The sequence below is a fragment of the Perognathus longimembris genome, chromosome 14 (genome assembly GCF_023159225.1).
Source record: "Perognathus longimembris pacificus isolate PPM17 chromosome 14, ASM2315922v1, whole genome shotgun sequence".
Taxonomy (NCBI): domain Eukaryota; kingdom Metazoa; phylum Chordata; class Mammalia; order Rodentia; family Heteromyidae; genus Perognathus; species Perognathus longimembris.
The window spans coordinates 29,181,552-29,196,810 of NC_063174.1; the positions used below are offsets into that span (position 1 = coordinate 29,181,552).

A 15,259-nucleotide genomic window follows, 5' to 3' on the forward strand; every position below is an offset into this window, starting at 1 on the left:
AGGATGACTTCTGAGGATCACTGTTTGAAGCCAGCCCAGGCAAGAAAGTCTGAAATATTCTTATCTCCAAAAATTAACTAGCAAAAGGCCAGAAATGAAACTGTTGCCCATGTGATAGAGCTCCAGCCTTGAATAAAAGACGTTAAGGGGCAGCATTAAGTGACTGAGCCCAGGCCCTGAGGTCAAGCCCCAGGATTGGCACAGGCATACACAAGAAGAAAAAGAAAGCAAGAGAGAAATCGAGTGAACAAGTGGGGGGGGGGGGGGAGGGAGGAAGGGAGGCAAGAAAGAGGGAGGAAAAGAGAAAGAGGAAAAAAGTCTGAAAGGTATTACTTAAATTGTGAAAGCATTTTTGAATGGTTTCCTAAAAGCTATTGAACAAGAAATTGGCAGTGTAAGATTAAAGCCTCTAAGTCAAAGCCAACAATCTTGAAGGTGACAAAGGGGTGGTGGTGACATTTTTACATATAATTGTGTAATTCCCCACCCAAAAGCCCCATTTCTTTGCATTCATACTTCTACTTTCCCTTCAGATAATTGAAATTTACCAAGCAATAAACCACCTTTCAAAACCTTAAAATCATTCAAAATAGAATCTGAATTTTAAACTTCTCATCCAGATGACAAGGGCTGGGGAGAGGCGCACCACTCAGTGAAGCTACGAATATTCTGCTCCCAATCCTATGGCACACAAAAAGAATGTATCAGAGGTTGGGGTTCTAGAATCTTAAGGGTTTTTTGAATGCTGGTGATTTAGAGGGCTTTTCAAGCCGCTTTGAGTGTCTCCATTCTAGGTATTTGAGCAAGTGCGGGTTGCTTTCAATTATTTTTGTTTCACAGTGATTCCATGATATGAGCATTTCAGTAACTGTGAATTTTATTTTTGTCTTTTTTTTTTTTTGGCACAGGTCACAATGCCTAAGTTGTGTGGCTTAAGATTGTTTTAACTTTTGCAATTTGGTTTCCTTTTGGCACTTTTGAAGAAAGGGGCCATGTCTTTTATATTGTCTGGGGAGAGTGGTAACCTTTCCCCTCAGTCTCTTTAAACATTTGGCTTTATGAAATGAAGGGGATGGGAATTGGTCTTCACAAATGGTGTGTTTTAACCCTTTTCTTACAGGCTAGTGTCCCCTGCTTCAAATTGAGGCTGTTTGGTCAATGCCGTCACAGGCTCTGGTGGTCTCTCTCGGCAGAAAAGCACAACTGGGTTTTTGTGGGCCCACATGGCCACATCCCCTCCCGCCCCGCTGGCAGGGTCGGAAGAGGATATCCAACTGCAAGCCCCAAGCCTTTTGGCATAGCGGTTTCGAAGGCGATTGCGGCTTCTGCTTTGCAGATCTGGACCCTGGCTGGGCAGAAAAGCATCCCCATTCCTAGTCCGGTATCCCTCTTCGCGGTTGCGCCCTAGGAGCATGGAGATGTTGCGGTTGCGGAAGGCATAGATAACCGGGTTGATGGCTCCATTGGCCCAGGTTAGCCAGACAGCCACGACGTTGAGGACGGAGGGCACCTGCGTGGCCTGGGCCTGCCGGGTGGCAGCCAGCAGCACCAGGAAGCAGTAAGGACCCCAGCAGCAGATGACGAAGACGATCATGATAAGCACGGTGGTGGCGGTGCGCACCTCGCTGAAGAAGCGCAGCACGCGAGCGTAGGTGGTCACAGGACGCACGCGCACGTCGGACAGACGCACGGTCTTGCAGATGTGATAGTGGCAGAAACACATGAGCAGGAAGGGCAACAGGTAGCAAGCCACCACCAAGCCCACGCTGTAGGCGGCACCCAGCTGCTCTGGGTCCGGGGAGGTCCGGTAAAGGCAGCCGTGGAAGCTCTGCTCCCCGGGAGGGTCCCGGGGAGCCTCGATCAGTTCCCAGGGCAGCGAGAAGCCCAGGGCAGCCAGCCAGACTCCTGCGAGCAGCTGCAGCGCGCGGCGGCGGCCGATCTTGTCGCGAGGCGGCCGCACGATGGCGCAATAGCGGTCGAGCGAGATGAGGGCTACGCTGAAGGTGGAGACGATGCCGAAGCACGAGCTGAAGAAGCGGCTGGCGGCGCAGAAACTGCGCCAGGGCCCCGCGGAGGCGGCGGCGGCACTGGAAGTGGGGGCGGCGGAGGCAGCCGAGGCTGCCGTAGGCGCCGAGCCCCCCGGGGGCGTGAAGAGGTCCAGGAAGGCTGCGGGCAGGCAGAGCAAGGCCGTGAGCAGATCCGACAGGGACAGGGACAGGATGAAGGCGTTGGTGACGGTGCGGAGCTGACGATGCTTCACGATCACGCCCATCACCGCGCAGTTGCCCAGGCTAGACAGCAGGAAGATGAGCAGCAGGACCAGCGCCTGGGCCGCCACCGCCGCCCCGTGCGACAGCAGCGGCGCAGTCTCTGAGCCCAGCGCCGCCGGCCTCGCCGCCTCCGCCGCCGCCTCGCGCAGGCCCCCGCCACCCCCCGCCGCCTCCGACCCGCTCAGTCCACCGCCGTTCGCGGCCCCAGCGCCGCCACCTCCGCTCCCGTTGCTCCGGTTCCCCAGCGCCACGGCCGCCGTGGTCGCCACGGTGCTGAAGGAGAGCGCGGCCAGCGAGACTGCGGAGGGGGATCCGCCGGGAGAGCCGGCTGCCGAGGCGCCGCCGGGGTGCGGGCTGCGCGGCCAGGCCAAGGCCATGCTCACTGGTGGCCGAGCAGGCGGCGGCTGCTCCTCCATGGGGCCCCGCGGCGGCTGCCGCGGGTCTGTTCATCCCGCCCTCGGGAGGAGAGGCGGCGGCTGGGGCCAGAGACGTGGCTTTGGTGGGGGGGGGCGCCCGCGGCGGGGAGTCGGGCTCCACCGGGCCGGGGGGTGAAGGTCGCCCGGGACCTGGCCGATCCTTTGACGTGGGTTTCAGGCGTTGCCAAGGGAACCGCGTGTTTACGCAGAGAACGCGGGGCGGGACGCCAGACCTGTATCCCAGAAAAGCCAGCCCATGACACCCCGCCTCCCCCACACCTGCTCCCACTGCCCGCCCTAAAGTTTCTCGGCCAGGGATGGATCTGGGCATCGGAGGGCCAGCCTAGCCCACCTTCTTAAGCCCAGCCAGAAAGAATGAGACTACCAGCATACAAATGAGCAAACACCATGGTGCAGTCTTACTCTCCTGTTGGGCACAGATAGCCTGCAGGATGGCCTCAGTGGGGAGGCTTTGCTTCCTTCCCACTGGTGATTTTGGCTTATGCTAGTAGGAAAGGAATGAAGTGAAAATTCACTCTGGGAGAGTGAGAGGCAGAATGATTATAACCAGTCTTTTTCCAACTTGTGCAAAAACAAAGCACAGAGAGGGTGTTGTCACTTCAAAGTGACTAGGCCTCAGTCTCCATTTCACATGATGTATATGGGGGGTACTGTCCAAGAATTTGCATAGGTGATGATGATAAATGCTTGTCCAAAAACCACAATTTAAGAAGCCCTGTGAAACTATAGACTCCCTGACTCCCAGCATTCCTGGGAGTGGGCCTCCAAGGGGTAGGCCTTTCTGATTCTGAAATAGGTGTTTGGGTGGAGCTAGGATATGGACTGGAGGTAAGATGTCAATTCTTTTTTTTTTTTTTTTTTTGGCCAGTCCGGGGCCTTGGACTCAGGGCCTGAGCACTGTCCCTGGCTTCTTCCCGCTCAAGGCTAGCACTCTGCCACTTGAGCCACAGCGCCTCTTCTGGCCGTTTTCTGTATATGTGGTGCTGGGGAATCGAACCTAGGGCCTCGTGTATCCAAGGCAGGCACTCTTGCCACTAGGCTATATCCCCAGCCCAAGATGTCAATTCTTTTTCAAGGGCCTAGACGTCAGGACCATAGTGGCTAATGTAGGAGGATGGGAGGAACAGATGTTGGTTCCTTGCCTGCCCTGCTGCAGTCTTTCATTTGATCTCAGGTTTGTGGCATGTGTTGAATCTAAGGTGCTGCCAGCCACACAGTCCTCACAGGCACAGCACCAAGTACCCATCATGGAGACACAGAAACAGGGAAGACATGGCTACCTAGGGAAAATGGACAGTGGGACAGCATGATGAGGAACTTCTGAAAATGCAAATTCTCAAGCTCTACACAGATTGACTGAATGTGACCTTCTGGGGGAGTTACCCAGCCTCTTGGTTGATGCTGTGTGAAGCCCTCCAGAAGATACTGATGCACAAGTGTGAGAAACACTAGCACACTTGTAGGCCCACTGTTTTTGATTAGTGCTTGTATGCTTGCTTCAGTGAAAAATATCTTCCAAAGGGAAGTACCTTTAAAGTGGTACTGGCTTTCTCCACCTCAGCACTGTTGACATTTGGGTACAGATAATTGTGTGGGAGCTGTCCTTTTCTACGCAACTCAGGAGCACTTCTCCCAATTGTGACAACTGAAAATGTCTCAGAAATGGCCAAATTTTCCTTGAGGGAAAAAAATCATCTATAGCTAAGAATCACCCAAAACAAAAAATAGAATAACTATAGATTCATTTATTTAGCAAACATAAGCTTCTAACATGTTTGCCTGTAGGAAACAAGAAATATGAATCCTAGCTCCAAGAGGCTTACAGCATTAGGCAAACATAAATGTGTAACAGGGTGGTGTTAAAAATATATATGACTAAGCCAGGTGCCAGTGGATCATGCCTGTAATCCTAGCTATTCAAGAGGCTGAGATATGAGGATTGTGGTTTGATGTCTGTCCAGGTAGGAAGGTCTGTGAGACTCTTCCAAATAACCACCAAAAAGCAGGAAATGGAGCTGCGGCCCAGGTGGTAGAACACTAGCCTTGAACAAAAAACCTCAGGGACATGCCCAGGCCCTGAGTTCAAGCCCCAGGATCAGCACACACACACACACACACACACACACACACACACACACAAAATATCCAGTTAAGAATTATTCTGCATACTGTTATTTTGTGTACTGTAACTTATCTAACAAAAGAGTCTTTTGAATTCACATGATAAAATAGAGTATTTTAATGTTTTAGCTTATAGTTGACAATGATCAAATACTCTTTTTTTCATAGGTTTACATGGAAGTATTAATTAGTAAGAAGCCTCTAGTGAACATTTCATGTTTTAAATCTCCTTAGTATGTAGCTGATAGAGTATGAGATTCACTTCGTGGAAATGATTCACTGATTAGTTTGTTTATTTGGCAGTACTGGAGTTTGCTAGGCTGGCACTCTACTACTTGAGCCATGCTTCCATCCCTGCTTTTTGCTGATTATTTTGGAGATACCGAAACAAGTCACCAGCACTAGGCTCATGGATTGATTTCCACTGTCTTATTGTAGTTCACTAATACACTATACAAGTCTTTTTATAAAAGCTTTAAAGAAACTAGAGGCATATTTGTGAGTGAGTGCTTAGCATGAATGAGGACCTAGGTTTAATTCCCAGCACAATTTTTTTTAAAGCCTTAAAGTAATAGCAAAAATTTGATTAACATTTGGTCTTTGCATCCATTTATGGCACATGGATACCAATGAGTATTGAGATGGGCTTTGTAACTCAGAGGCCACCCTATAAACTGTTACAATACCGTATGCCTATTCAAAGAACCGGCCCCCCCACCCCCATCCTTCCCAGCCGGGTATGCCGAGTGTTGAGAACCTTCCAGTACTCCATCTTGTTTCCATGCAGCTTATGGAGAGCATTTTTGCTCCAACTTTGATAAGCTTGTAGAATCCATTGTCCTATAATTATAGATATTACTTAAAGAGCTTTTATGACAAAATACTATAGTCATTACCATAGAATAATGTTTTAGGAGTAATACAGGTTTTCATTTTGTATGGTAAGTTAATATCTAGGAAAATCTGAATTTTTAGCACTTTGTATGCTAAACATACCAAATACATTGGAAAATTATAAGTATAATGACTTTCAAAGCAGCCACAGTGTGGTATTTAGACAGAATGGAAATTAGCTTACATGCATACTAGATATTGGTTTCTACATCATTAAGAGACAAAGTTACTTATAGATAACAATTACTTTAGAAGAAAGGCCCTTAAAATCATGGAGGAGGTCACTTGAGCAGAAAGCCGTCCTTTAGTGGGTCATCGTCCTCTATGGTCAGGCTTGCGGTCCCTGTGTAATGGGCTCGTCCGGACACTTCCACTACCACAGCTTTAAAGTCACCACACTTTGCTTCCTGAAAAAGGATGAGCATATGACCAAAAGGTTGCATTCACATTTTATCTGGACTCGTGGAAAACCCAAGTCCTGTGGGCAATTAGAGGATTTTAAGGACAGTGACATATATGGTCAAGTGAGTTTAAAGTAAATTAGGTGGGAAAATGGAGGACACATTAGAGAAGAAAGAAACTAGAAGCCTAGAAACTTAAGAAATAGCCTTGGTTCACTGAGTGAATCCAGAGTCACTAGGTAGTTTTTGGTGAAGGTAGAGGAGAAGAACTAATACAAGTAATTAGGAGGTGGAACTAACTGGCCTGTTGACCCATGACTGTGTAAAGTGAGGAATTAGGAATCAGGTAAACATGACCATAGTTTCTAGCTTGGAAGTGATACCAGTCAGGCCATTAATCAAGATGAGGGAGGTAAGAAATAAGGGAGGCTGGGAGGATTTTTTCATGGCTTAGAGTTTGAGATGCTTTGAGGACAGAATTTAGAGCTGAATATAGAAAACATGTAGATTCAGAAATTGGTACAGGACAGATACTGTAATGATAAAGGTATGTGAGTGGGCAGTAGACAAGAATAAGCCTTGAAAATGTCCAAGAACATCCACTGTACATGGGGATGAGAAGGAAGTTAAGGATGAAACGCTGGGGACACATAGTTGGAAGGCCAGGAACAGAAACTAGGACATGGAAAGAGACTGAGAAGACATGATCAGAGAGCCTGGAAGAGTCCATACAGATCAGCAGGTGTGTGGTACATGTGAAAATGTTGGTAACCATGATTAATAACATTCTTGGACATTTTACCTACAGCACTTTTTATTTTATAATTGTTAAGAATGACTATATAAAGTTAAATTTCAAATATTAAATTAGGGTAGAGTAATTTTGCTATCTTTTTATAAAGCTGTTATAATATCAAGCCTCAGAAACTAAGAGGAAAGAATCTGCTGAGAGAACCACATTCATAGTCTTGCTTTCTACTCACTGACTAGGTTCTGGTAAATTACCCAATTTCTCAAATGTTCTTTTATCATCTCTAAAAGAGGATGAGAACAGTACAGACCTGGGATTCTAGCAATGTTTAAATGAGATGTCTGTATGTAGTTTTTGGTTTAGAAAGTGACATAGTAAATACCTAATAAATGTCATAGATTATTATTATTTTGTTGGTTGATTTGTTCGAGACAGGGTCTCACTATGTACTCAGGCTGACCTGAAATTCACTATGTAGTTTAGACTGCACTCCCGAGTGCAAGCACCTCATAGGCAAGTACCACCAATACTTGGCTTATCTTTATCTTAAGTTTCAGATTCTGAAGACATGGCATTCTAAATTCCTGTTTACAATATAAATGGCTTGGGAAAATTGCAAAATGCTGTATGATACAGAAAAATAAAATGTAAAGAAAATTCAAGCTGGGCGCTAGTGGCTCACACCTGTAATCTTAGCTATTCAAGAGGCTGAGACCTAGAGGATGGTAGTTCTAAGCTGTTTAGAGCAGAAAAGCCCATGAGACTCAATCTTAAATTAACCAGCAAAATGCCAGACAGAGGCATGGCTCAAGTGGTAGAGTACCAGCCATTAAAAAAAGCTAAGCAAGATTTGAGGACCCCCTTGGGGCTGGGAATATGGCCTAGTGGCAAGAGTGCTTGCCTCGTATTCATGAGGCCCTGGGTTCGATTCCTCAGTACCACATATACAGAAAATGGCCAGAAGTGGCGCTGTGGCGCAAGTGGCAGAGTGCTAGCCTTGAGCAAAAAAGAAGCCAGGGACAGTGCTCAGGCCCTGAGTTCACGGCCTAGGACTGGCCAAAAAAAAAAAAAAAAAAAAGATTTGAGGACCCCCCCAAAGAGTTTTTATTCATCTATCAATAATTAATGCACTGAGGATTAAAGATGTTTATTCATTACTTCATGTTAAAAACCAGAAGTGGTGTATTTATGCAAACCTCTTTCTTGTCTAACATTAAATAGCTAGATTTTCATACCTACTTCTACCTTCGATTGGTTGGAATATTGCCTATCATGTAGGCTCTGGGGAACTCTACTAAACACTGTCGAGAGAATGATAGTGAAGAGCAAACACATCGTAATATTATTATAAACACAGTTTTTGTTGTTGTTGTTGGTAGTCATGGGCTTGAACTTTGGGCCTGGGCACTGTCCCCAAGCTCTTCAGCTCAAGGCTAGAGCTCTACCACTTGAGCCACAGCACCACTTCTGGTTTTCTGGTGGTTAATTGGAGATAAGAATCTTACAGCGTTTCCTGTCCTGGCTTTGAACCACAATCCTCTGATCTCTGTCTCCTGAGTAGCTAGGATTATAGGGGTAAGATACTGGCACCTAGCATGAACACATTATCTAAATTGAATTGTTTTGACAGATACCATTAACCAGAGTTCAAGCCACAATAACACACACACACACACACACACACACACACACACACACACACACACAGAGTTTTCTGACTATAATTCCAGCTACCTAGGAAGTGAAGATTAGGAGAAGTTTTGACTTGAAGCCAGTCCAGACAAAAAGTAAAGTTCCATCTCAGCCAAGAAACAGGACATAATAGTTTATGCATATAATCCCAGATATATGAGAGGCATAGTAGCCAGGGTGGCTCAAGCAGAAAGTACAAGTAACTGTGAAAGAAACTAAAGCAAGAAGGACTGGAGGGACAGCTCAAGTGGGACAGGGCTTCTCTCATAAGTGGAAGCCCTTTGTTCTAACCCTAGTATTTAAAAAAATTCTCATCTAAGAATTGAGTGAAGAAATCTACCCAACATTAACTATGACCTGTCCATTCTCATTTGCAAATAAACAAAGGTGACACTCACCCTAACAGCCTTCCCTGTGAACACTGAGCCAGTTACACAGCTTTTGAAGGCTCTGGTCTGGTTCAGTCCAAGAAGACCTTTGTGGTACTGTAAGGCAATTCGAGCTGTCACTCCGGAGCCGGTAGGGCTTCTGTCCACCTGTTTCAGAACCAGCAAGATAGGAATGTTCAGTGTGTGTGGGTTCCACAATACCTTGCATGTATCCCTAACAACTGCAGTGTTAATACCTGTTCATCTGCAAACACACAGATGTTGGTGGTGGGGTCCTCACTGAAAGCATCTTTCCCATCTGTTATTATAGTTCCATACAGAAAAGCCAGGTCTTCACTCTCAGGATGCCTAATTTTAAACTGCAAACAACAAAATGATCACATGTAAAATCAGTATGATTCAAACACACCTTTATAAATAATGTAGTTAGGTACTCTTAGACATAGCTTTTCAATCTGTACTATATTTGAAATTCTTTTGGGGGTAAGACATTGACTACTAGATAGTACATCACTGCAGGTTAATAAGCATAGCTTTAATAGAAGTTATGATTCTTAGGAAAATCAAGTAACAATCAGAGAGGAAGTGAAAGCCAGCAATAGAAACAAGGAGTATGAAGCCACATGGAAGCAAAAGTTAACAGGATTCAGAAGCTATTAGAGAAGAGAAGGAAACGGATAGAAAAAGATGATGGTAGAGAATGAAGTCATTGGGTTCCATGAAAAGCAGTAGACAGACAAGACAGAAGCAGGCCCTGGCAGAGGGGCCACACCCCTCAACAGCAAAGCATACTCAGGCCCAAAGGTACAAGGCTTCCAGGACTTCTTGGGAGTCCAGTTGTTTAACTTTTCCTGGATTTCTACAGTATCTGATAGTGTAAGCAAGATTGCTCTCATTTCTGTATAGTCTTACATTTAGCATCTTTCACTTTCACTTATTTGACATTTAAAACACTTAGACAATGATAGTAGGTCTGAGAACATTCATTTTTTTTTCTGCCAAAAGACATTTGTCTATACCATCATATGAGGTATATGCAGACAGTCATGAGCTGCTGATGAGAAGCATATATACATATACATATACATATATGTATACATACATGTGTGTATGTACCAAATGATTTTGCAGGCTGGACATTCCCACTCCTGCTAGAGCCTGATTTTTTACCGGTACCCTATTCCTGGTACTGAGAACTTAAATGTGGAGGTATTTAATTGGCCTCCTAGATATGATCCTTTCTGTTTCTCCATGGCACATAACAAGTCACTTGTCACATGGACAGAGATGGGACTGACCTGAGACTTCACTGCATCTGTCACCACACTAGCTGCATCCACAAGGTCTCTTGTCTTTGAATAACACAGATCAAGTCCTAAGTTTTTTGCACTGATAAATGCATAAAATGCTCCACCATATGCAATGTCCACTACCACCTTTCCATGCCCAGGAACATCCACCACAAGATCTAAAAAAGGTGTTGAAAACAAATTTGGTTTTAATATTTTAACAACAAAAAACAGTTACAGCATTTTAACATGACTTAGGTAGAAACCTATTTTCAAACTGAGTAAACAGGCAAATAATAGCTAGATGCATTTTTCTATTTTAACTAGATAGTATTTGCATAAAATATAAAGCAACTGAATGCTGTGTGTTTCTCAACTATGTGTTAATTTTGCAGGAAACATCATAGAGGCTAAGAGAGGGAAAACCTTGGACACCCATCTGTAAACACATGGAAGAAAGTGTACTAAAGATGGTTTTAAACACTGGATAGGATCTTAATCCTATTCACAAATTGGTTATCTTCAGCTATTGCATCAAAACAAACTTAAGAAAAGATTTTTCTATATAAATTATATGCAAAAATTTAGTCTACATATTTTCATCTTAAAGTTTCCTCCAGGCAAATACAACCATGGTAGAATAGCTGATCTGTACGATATATCATTTTGTTCCAGAGTTTTAAGCACTTTAGGTTGTCAACATACCTGAAGTTTCACCCAAAGGTCGGTTGTTTGAAATCTTTTATCTAAAGCAATGGGGTTGTATAAAGTCTGGGGACATGAAATCTGGTTTTACCCCTTTTAATGTTTTCTTCTCTTCCTCCTCTCCCAATTGAGGTGGTTTAGTGGCCACTGTTTCTGGGGGAGGAGAAGCAGTACACATGGCAAGAGAAGAAGCAGGTCTATCTTAAGTTATGAGGAAATCTAAGTTCTCAAGGGAAACACATTTTGTTGGCAAAGGAGTATACTGAAGGAATAAATATTTCTACCAACATATTCCCTTTGGACTCTGAAGCAGATGCTAAAGGTCCCTGGGGCACACATAGCACCACAGGAGGGTGAAAACGGTACAGGGGCAGCTGGTCAAGAGAGGGAAGAAGGGAGGGAAGGCAAAGACACTTGAAGTAGGCTGGCCAGAGACTTCCAGTTGAACAAGTTGAGGCCAAAGGGCCTTCCTCTCCAAGGCACCAGTACATTTCAGAAACATTTTCTGGTATAAGGGGACGGATGTGGATGTGGAAACGGTGAGGCTAATTCACCCAACAGAATGGAGTGAGGCCTCCATTTCAGAAATTAAGTCTGAATAAGAGAGTCATATTTGTATATGAATTTTCACACTGTCATAAAACAATACCAATGTGTCACAGGTTACAGAGTAGTCTACAGAAGCCCCTATATCATGGGTCAAAGCAGACCAAGTTTACCATTAATGCAGTCACATATGCATGTGATCTTTCAACACTGAATCAACAGTGTTTCTTGATGCCATGCAAAATGAAAAGCAGAAAAGAAGAAAAAGATGGAAGCCAAGTACTGCTGGAGCATGGGAACATAAGGCCAAATGATAGCTATGGGCATCAATATGGGCACCTATCAGAGGAAATAGGTGGCAGGCTGTGGCTCTGTCGACTTGTCTCCTTCTCTTACTTAGTGACATTTAACAGGGAATTGGCTAGCAATCCTGGCCAGATGAGTGAGACAGCAGACTCTACTGGAGGAATCACTGTGTCTAATCACTCTCCTAACCCACCCTTCTTGAAATCTTTGACTGTTTCTAGGGGTGGACTTGAATTAGGATACTGCACCTCCATGAGTTTGTTTCCTTTCCTTCAGAATGAACCAGATATCTCTTTCAGTTATTTCAGCTCACACATTATTCTCTAATCACAAATTTACTAGCACTGAAAATCAAGATATTTGTTTCTGATGTGACTATAGCCTATTTGTTAGGTAAATTATATACATAGGCTCATTAATGACTACATCCCTAAGAGGTAGTTAATTATTTTCAGTTACCCACCAAAGAAGTGGCAGAGCTTCAGTCTGGTAATCCAAAATCCAAATTCCTTCTATTGAAGAAGTAAGAAACCTGTAGGTCTGTAGAACTTAGAACTCAATCCAAATTCTACAGCTTTCCCTTTTATCTAGTATAAGCTTATTGCTGGAATTTCAATTTGACTTATTTCACATGAGATTTTTTTTTTTTTTTTTGGCCAGTCCTGGGCTTTGTACTCAGGGCCTGAGCACTGTCCCTGGCTTCTTCCCGCTCAAGGCTAGCACTCTGCCACTTGAGCCACAGCGCCGCTTCTGGCCGTTTTCTGTATATGTGGTGCTGGGGAATGGAACCTAGGGCTTCGTGTATCCGAGGCAGGCACTCTTGCCACTAGGCTATATCCCCAGCCCTCACATGAGATTTTTTTTTTTAGCAACTTTTATATGCTAATTATGCTGGAACATGTAAAAAGCACAAGAATGTTTTTGTTTCCTTGGAGCTAGTTGGATAAGAAATACTAGTTTTTAAACATACCATATGTGTGAATAAGGTGTAGTACTTTAGTTGCTTTCTAGAAAATTGACATATAACTCCTTAAATTACAAAAATTTGAAGGATGGGGGCTGGGAATATGGCCTAATGGCAAGAGTGCTTGCCTCCTACACATGAAGCTCTCGGTTTGATTCCCCAGCACTACATATATGGAAAACGACCAGAAGGGGCGCTGCGGCTCAGGTGGCAGAGTGCTAGCCTAGAGCGGGAAGAAGCCAGGGACAGTGCTCAGGCCCCTGAGTCCAAGGCCCAGAACTGGCAAAAAAAAAAAAAAAAAAAAAAAAAATTTTTTTGAAGGTAAGAAACACAGACATTTTGATAGGCCTGGGTTCAGATCCTGATTCTGACATGTAATGTGGCTTCAATGTAAAATGGAACTGCTATTTCCTCAGAAGAGTTGTTCTAAGAATCCCATGTGATAATGTGTGGGGTGTGCCTGGCACAACCAAAGGTTAATACTGGAACCCAAAGTTTCACAGCCAACAGAAATAGTGTTGTCAAGAGGAACAAATGTCTACATTTGCCAGCCAGCATGTTCTCCAAATTTCATTTATTTCATTACTCAACAAATACCCATTGACTGCCTGCTGTTCTAGACACTTAGACTGGAGGAATGCAACAAAGGAGTTTGCATTTCAGCAGGCTGGGTGGAGAAGAACTAGATCCTGCTGTCATCCTCTGACCTAGAGACTTGATTCCACAAGGATGGGAGGGGGCAGAGCAGTAAACCTGAATAGCATTGTCTAGGCACAGCACTTCTTTTTTAAGTAGTGAGGGAATATAGGATTGCATTTTCTCAATACTCAGTGACCATACCCATCACGTACTGAGTGTGCTGTCACACAGAAATGCTCTCAGAACTATGTTCCCCAAGAGGCTGGCTATCCTAGGCCTTATCCACCCCTGGCTATGAAACAATCCATGATCCTGTGCCACTTGTCAATTCCAACAAAATCTAGTGCCTCTATCAGCCACTAGGACTGCCTGAGGGGAAGCCACATGCTAGGCATACTGTTTAGCTTTTTCAGATGCAATCTTCAACACCAATTTATTCAAGTGCCAATCTAGATGTGACACCATTCTCCTAAAGGAAAAAGAACTATCAACTACCCCAGAAGTATTCTTCATCATTTGTGTTTAAGCTACTTGTGTTGGTTAATCTAAGATGGACAGATGCCATATGGAATCCAAGCCAGACTAATCTGAAGTCATCAAACCCAATCGGAAGACATTTTTAGAAGGAAAAGGAAAGCATGTTTAGTAGTGTTGAGTTTACCGAGCATATTCTGAGACTGCTTAGCAATTCGGTACAATGTCTGTCCTTGGCACTTAACCTCAGTGTACCTTGCTTTATTTCATTGTGGAAACTCTAGGAATGCCTGACAGGGCAGTATGAGGCACCAAGTAAGCGAAATGCTGAATTCTTAATCACCCAAGGCTCTCCAAGGCCTCAAGCGATTGGATAGAAGTGCTTGAATTGCATTGATCAATGCATTGCATGCACCCAATTTGCAAAGGTAAAATGCTTACCCAAACTTGCAGTGATTCGAAATTACCTTGTCTATAGTTTGCGAGGGCAAGCGAGATGGGTGAGCAGCGCCGAATAGACACCAGCACCTTGTTAGTTTAGCTTGCTGAGTCCTGGGTGGCTCCCCCCACCCTGGGGTTGGGTAGGTTCCTCGGGTTACCTGAGGCCAGCACGAAGGCCGGGACGCTGTGGAAGCGCACAGGGCCGCAGCTGCGACCATTCTCACAGGCCACGAAGGCGGCCACCAGCCCGCAAGGGCAGTGGATGTTGACACGGGCCTCCCGTGTTCCGGCCGGGGGCGCCTGCACCAGGCCGAAGTCCAGAGCAAAGCGTCCCAGGGCCAGCACTGCGTGGCCGCACATGGAGCTGTAGCCCTCGTTGTGCAGAAATAAGACCCCCAGGTGGGCATCGGACAGCTCGCTGGACACCAGGACCGCCCCGTACATGTCCCGGTGGCCCCGGGGCTCCAACATGAGCCTTCGCCTCACGAAGTCCAGGTGCTGGCACATGTAGCGCCGCTTGGCCAGCAGAGTGGGCCCGACCACCTCCGGACACCCGGCCAGCACGACACGCAGGGGCTCGCCGCCCGTGTGCATGTCCACTACCGACAGCGCGGGCGTCCCCGGGTCGTGAGGGGGTAGCCGGAGCATCGCCAGCGCGCTCTCCATCGTCAGCGGACTGGGACTCAGCGGTGACAGTGGTGGCTCCAGGACCCGGGTCAGCACGGAAAAGACTGACTGGGACGTGGCAGATCGGAGGAGGGGCCTCCAGGCCGTGACGACGCGAGGGGGCGGGGCCTCCAAGCGGAGACCTGAAAGTGGGGTGGAGGTGGGGGCGTAGCTTCGGAGCGGAGACTGAAGGAGGGGGATGGGGCTATTATGTCTATCTTAGGAAGCAAGGCGGGGCTTCAGAGCCCAAACCAGGAAGTAGGGGCGGAGCTTC

At 45.7% G+C, this 15,259-nt stretch overlaps 2 protein-coding genes across 2 annotated transcripts; both read right to left on the minus strand.

The window, feature by feature from the left end:
• Positions 1–1,064: 1,064 nt before the first annotated feature.
• Positions 1,065–2,686, minus strand: Gpr135 (G protein-coupled receptor 135). The gene has a single exon (XM_048361993.1). It carries the CDS (start codon positions 2,684–2,686, stop codon positions 1,115–1,117), a length of 1,572 nt encoding a protein of 523 aa, XP_048217950.1. The 3' UTR covers positions 1,065–1,114.
• A 2,460-nt stretch (positions 2,687–5,146) lies between these two features.
• Positions 5,147–15,056, minus strand: L3hypdh (trans-L-3-hydroxyproline dehydratase). The gene is made up of 5 exons (XM_048361972.1): positions 14,478–15,056; positions 10,254–10,423; positions 9,192–9,314; positions 8,965–9,102; positions 5,147–6,129 (listed from the first exon to the last, which is right to left on the minus strand). The coding sequence occupies exons 1-5, from the start codon at positions 14,983–14,985 to the stop codon at positions 6,004–6,006; spliced, it is 1,065 nt and encodes a 354-aa protein (XP_048217929.1). The 5' UTR covers positions 14,986–15,056; the 3' UTR covers positions 5,147–6,003.
• Positions 15,057–15,259: the final 203 nt, after the last annotated feature.